A 6120-nucleotide genomic window follows, 5' to 3' on the forward strand; every position below is an offset into this window, starting at 1 on the left:
TTGAGGTTGATGGCAGCACACATCAAAGATTAGGCTTGCTGCAGTGCTGGGGTCGGTGATCAGTGTACGGTTTATCAGCTTACCGGTGGAACTAAAGCTCCGAGCGGTTAGCCAGGTTTTGTAAGGTGCATAAGTGGGGTCATAACAGGTTATCTGATTTTCCACGGAGCACATTGAATAGGTAGTCCCATTATGTATGCAGGTACCAGTCTCTGTGCCCTTGCATTGATAATGGGAGTGCCACAGTAACATCTTGGTAGTCACGGATCCTACTCTGGTGGTCTTTATACAAGGGTCACATGAATTACTCTCCCCCTCTTTTAACCCGGTAAGTATCACTATTATGGCTATCAACAGTCTCATTATAACGATTTTAGTAAACATTACACCGATGAATATCCTCAGGTTTCAGCTTGTGCGTAGACCAACCAGCGTCCGGGGTGTGGTTGGAGCAGAGCTTAGTAGATATCCTTTATCTTCCACCGTGCGTTGAGCCAGCAGCTTCCAGGAGTGTGTTGGCCGCAGGGCTGCAGTCTGTCTATTTTCTGCCGTGCGTAAATTCAGCAGCTTCCAGGGGTGTGCTGAACACAGGGCTGGAGTTCTTCCTTCTGATTTCTCTGGTCAATCTCAGTCTCAAAGGATCTTGGGGGTCTACTGTACTGTGCCAGGAGTCTGTGAGGTCAGCAGCTCGCTTTACCCTAGAGTGGTGTATCCAGGGTGTCACCTCGGCTACCTTAATGGCTGTTGGGGTAGATAGCAGAACAGTGTAAGGACCTCTCCATTTTGGCCCTAGTGGGGTTAGGTTCCACTCCTTTACCCACACTGTATCTCCTGGTTTAAAGGGGTGTACTGGGTTCGACAAGCTTATGGGAAGTTTCTCTTGAACCCATTTCCCTATGTCCTGCATACTTTCCCCAAGTTTCTGTATCAGTTCACGGTTAGCAACCCCTCCTATCTGATGCAAGTCTCCTCTTATCCCTCTAATGATGGGTGGGGGCCTACCATACAGTACCTCAAAAGGGGACAGGTTTGTCCTCTTTGTTGGGGTACTCCGAATTCTCAGTAAAGCAATGGGCAACATCAAGGTCCACTTCATTTGAGTTTCCTGACAGAGCTTAGCCAGTTGTGACTTGAGTGTGCGGTTCATCCGTTCAACTTTTCCAGAACTTTGTGGCCTATATGCGGTGTGTAGTTTCCAAGTAATCTTAAGTGCTGCTGCCAATTCCTGGAGGCACTTGTGGACAAAAGCAGGCCCATTGTCCGAGCCTATGGCAGAGGGGATTCCATATCTGGGGATTATTTCTTGAGTCAAGCATTTAACCACTTCTTTGGTAGTTTCAGTCCGTGTGGGCCATGCTTCTACCCAGTCTGAGTAGGTGCAGACGGCCATTAACAAATATTTGTATCCACCTGCAGGGGGCATAGCAGTGAAGTCAACCATCAATTCTTCCATTGGTGAGGCACCTACAGCCTGCACTCCAGGGGGTGGTACAGGTCCCTGCCTTGGATTATTCCGGGTACATTCTACACATCTGCTGGATGCAGCTTGTGCCAATGTGGGCAGCCGGGGAATATAAAAATGTCTCTCTAGGGCTTTCTCAATGGCTGTTTTTCCCATGTGTGTCCCCTTGTGAAATTCTGTCACTAGTTCAGTTGCCACAGCAGCGGGGATAACAATTCTCCCGTCCTGCAGTTGATACCACTGGTCTTCCCGGTATTTCCCAGGTTCCGTCTTTATCCATTCTTGTTCTGCTGTTGTGTAAATTGGATCCCATTCAGAAAGTGGGACAGGAAACAGTGGGGCCATTATCTGTTGTAGAGGTTGCTGACATGCTGCATCTCTGGCTGCTTGATCTGCTTTTCTATTTCCTCTAGCCACTCGGGTGTCTCCCTTTTGATGGCCTCTGCAGTGTATCACTGCGACTTCAGAGGGGGCCCATACTGCTTCTAACAGTTCTAGTATTTCTGTCCCATATTTGATGCTCTTCCCTCCAGATGTAATAAGTCCTCTCTCCTTATATAGGGCTCCATGTGCATGAAGGGTCAGAAAAGCATATTTGGAGTCTACATATACATTCAGTTTCAGTCCTGCAGCCAACTGCAATGCTCTAGTTAGTGCAATCAGTTCTGCTTTCTGTGCCGAAGTTCCCTGTGGTAAAGATCCTGTCTCTACCACCGCCTCCAGTGTGACAATTGCATAGCCTGCATAGCGGACCCCATCTTTCACAAAGCTACTCCCGTCGGTGTAGTATTCGGCATCTGCTTTTTCTAAGGGGCTGTCTTTCAAGTCTGGTCGACTGGCATATACTTCATCCATTACTTGAAGACAGTCATGCGTTAAGGGTTCTTGTGAGGTGGGGAGCAAAGTGGCTGGGTTTAAAGTGTTTACAGTCTCTAAGTGGATACGAGGATTTTCACACAGCATAGCTTGATATTTAACCATTCGACTGTTCGTGAACCAGTGATTCCCCTTGTAATCCATTAATGCCTGTACCTGGTGAGGGACTCGGACATAAGTCTCCTGACCTAATGACAACTTGTCAGCTTCCGCCACAAGGAGGGCTGTTGCTGCGATGGCCCGCAGGCAGGATGGCCATCCCTGAGCTACAGTGTCCAGTTGTTTTGAGAGGTATGCTACAGGGCGCTGCCAAGACCCCAAGTATTGTGTCAGGACTCCTACTGCTATTCCTTGTTTTTCACTGACATACAAATAGAAGACTTTTTGGCTATCCGGCAAGCCTAGCGCAGGAGCCTGCATTAGGGAGACCTTAATGTCTTGGAACGCTCTGTTTTGCTGTTCTCCCCATTTGAAGGGTTCCTTTTCTCCCCCCTTTGTGGATTCATAGAGGGGTCTGGCTTTTGTGGCAAAGTCCGGTATCCAGATTCGGCAGAATCCTGCCGCCCCCAGGAATTCACGTACTTGCCGTCTGGTAGTTGGGGTGGGAATCTGACAAACAGCTTCTTTCCTGCCTTCTCCCAATTGTCTCTGTCCTTGTGATACTCTGAATCCCAGGTACTTTACAGTCTCTTGACATAACTGCGCTTTTCTTCGGGACACCTTATAACCCGCCTCCCACAGTAATTGTAACAGTTCATTAGTAGCTTGAAGGCACTCTTCTCTATTCTTTGCGGCGATCAATAGGTCATCCACATACTGGAGTAGGACTCTATTCTCAGGGTCAGACTTGAAAGATTTCAGGTCTTGGGTCAGGGCAGTTCAAAATAGTGTGGGGGAATTTTTGAATCCTTGGGGTAAACGTGTCCATGTCAGTTGTCCTTTTCCCCCCATCTCCGGATCCTCCCACTGGAACGCAAAAATACGCTGGGATTGTTCTGCCACTCTGAGACAGAAGAAGGCATCTTTTAAGTCCAGAACTGTGAAATAGGTGGCCTCCCCCGGTATTAATCCCAATAGGTTGTAAGGGTTCGGGACCGCTGGGTGGATGGTCATAACAGCCTGATTGACCGCTCGGAGGTCCTGAACAGGACGATAGTCTGCTGTTCCGGGTTTTTGTACTGGGAGTAGAGGTGTATTCCAAGGAGACTGACAGGGTTTCAGAATTCCATAGTGTAGGAATTTGTTTAAGTACTTTTGTATTCCTATTAGGGCTTTTCGAGGGACTGGGTACTGTTTCAGGCTGACTGGAGTGGCTCCTGGTTTTAATTCAATAAGTATTGGGGAAATGTGTCTGGCTAATCCAGGTGGGTTACCTTCCGCCCATACTCCCGGAATGTCTTGTAGTCCCCTAGGGGTAGGAAGTGGTTCTTCTGAAAGGGCAAACATTCTCCATTCCTCCTCCTTCGGTACACTGAGGACCATAATACGGGCTTCAGAGGGATGGGGCAATTTTAGGATAGCCTGACCGTCGGATTGGAAGTATATGTGTGCTCTGAGTTTAGCAAGCAAGTCTCTGCCCAACAAAGGAATAGGACAATCCGGCATGTATAGAAATTGATGTTGGACCTGATGCCCTCCCAAACTACAAAGTCTTTCTGTTAGGAAGGGTCTTTTTACTTTATTTCCCGTGGCTCCAATAACGGTAATCTGTTTGTCGGAGAGGGGGGCTATCTGTTGGGTCATTACACTGTGTTGGGCCCCCGTGCCAATCATAAAGGTGGTCTTGAAGCCCCCTACATTAGCGGTCACTACTGGTTCTTGGGGGCCTAATGGAATGGGGCCCGATTGGCGTCAGTATTGTTCTTCATCGGGATACACTGAGCCTGCCAACCCCACAAAGTCGGTATCTTCCTGCCTGTTCCTCTCATAGCGTCCATTTTGGACTTGTCCTCCCCGTATTTCTCTTCTCGTTGGGTCTGGTCCCCTTCTCCCAGGTCCTTTTTGGGGGCAGTCTTGCTTCCAGTGTCCCTCCTCCTTGCAATATGCACACTGGTTCTTTCCCAACTTCTGCACATAATTTCCTCTTCCCCCCCTTTAAGCCTCCATTGGAGCGCTCCTTGTTTCTTTGAGCTTTTTCAGACAGCGCTTCAGCTAGTAATTCAACTTTCTTTTTCATTCTTCCGTCATCTTCTCGTCTCGTCTCTATGTCCCTATTCACAAACACTTTTGTGGCTATGTTCAACAGTTGGGAAATGTTCATTCCTGCAAAACCCTCCTGTTTTTGCAATTTTCTTTTAATGTCTCTTGTCGACTGGCTGACAAATGCTGTATTTACCAAATTCTTATTATCATCTGCCTCTGGATCAAAGGGGGTATACAGTCTGAAAGCTTCACACAGTCGCTCATAGAACTGTCCTGGACTTTCATTGGGTTGTTGGAGGACCTCACTAGTTTTAGAGAGATTAGTGGGTCTTTTGCCAGCTGACTTCATCCCCTCTATAATTGCTGTCCGGTAAAGGTGAAGTTTATCCATATCCCCTTTATCATTTGGGTCCCACTGGGGATCTGTTCGTGGATAATGGTCCCCAAGCCAAGCCGGTGGGTCCCATTGATTCTTCCCTAATTCTTCCATATATTTCTGCGCTGCTTGGTTAATTCTGTGTCTCTCCTCAGTATTAAAGAGGGTCAATAAAAGTTGCTGACAGTCAGACCAAGTGGGGTTATGGGTCTGAATTATTGACCGGAGTAAATCTGTCATAGCTTGGGGCTTCTCAGAATAGGCAGGGTTATGAGTCTTCCAGTTCAGCAAATCTGTTGTGGTAAATGGGGTGTAAACTAGAGTCTGGCATCCCCCCACCGCCTGTTCCCTTAGGGGCATTTGCAGAGGTATGTTGAAGGACGGGGCAAGAGTTCGGCCATTCATATCGGGATTTCTCGGAGTGGAAGTGGACACTTGATTAGGGAGCCCACTGGCTGCCACTGAGTTCCCTATTCCTGTTCTACTCATACTCAGAGTGTTACGGTCAGGAGTATATTTACTGAGATTTGGCATTGACATACTTGCTGAATCTGATGTAGGTGGACAACAACTTGAGTCTTCTTGTCTACTGGGTGGGGCGTTCGGACATGGTTCAGACTTGTCTCTATCTGAGGTCCGTTCCTCTACATATGGGGGAGGTTGATCTGTCTCTTCGGGTTGAGAATATATGTGTTTTGTTTGTTTTGTCAGTGGCACTACTCTTGTCATAATCATAATTCTGCACTGTTCCTCTTTTGCAGCTTGTATCCACTGTGGGTCTCTGTCTATAACTTTTCTCCAACAGTCTATGTACGGGATCTGGTCATGTTTCTGTGAATCTGACCTAATATTCTCAAATAATCTGTCAATGGTCTCTAAGTCAAAGGTTCCCTGTGGGGGCCACCGCGTTCCATAACGGGGCCAATCTTTCTCACACAATGTTATCAATTTCTCAGGGCTAAGTTTTAAATTGCAGTTCTTAGCAAATCCCTTCCTAAAGTTGGAGATCATGGTTTGTAGGGGAGATTCAACACTATGTTTCCCACCCATTCTTATAACCTAACAGACACCAAGACAGACACAGAGGGTAGGGTAGATGATGAGAATTCAGTAAGGGGTCTGAATCCTCGACACAAGTAGGAACAATAGACAACGCTTCCCTCGGTCAGTGGCCTGGGCGCGGTCTCCCGGCCAGGAAACGCACTTAAAAGAGGAGCACGGTCACTTCACCACAAAGTGATGTCTCATACACACATCAATCATA

At 47.5% G+C, this 6120-nt stretch overlaps 1 protein-coding gene across 1 annotated transcript; it reads right to left on the reverse strand.

Moving 5' to 3' along the window:
- Positions 1 to 1389: 1389 nt before the first annotated feature.
- On the reverse strand, positions 1390 to 5261 carry LOC141114249 (uncharacterized). Its single transcript, XM_073607822.1, is given in 3 exon segments — positions 1390 to 1410; positions 1469 to 4164; positions 4283 to 5261. Coding segments are annotated over 3 exon segments (3696 nt in total).
- Positions 5262 to 6120: the final 859 nt, after the last annotated feature.

This window comes from Aquarana catesbeiana, linkage group LG12, assembly GCF_042186555.1.
Source record: "Aquarana catesbeiana isolate 2022-GZ linkage group LG12, ASM4218655v1, whole genome shotgun sequence".
NCBI classification, from domain to species: Eukaryota; Metazoa; Chordata; class Amphibia; order Anura; family Ranidae; genus Aquarana; species Aquarana catesbeiana.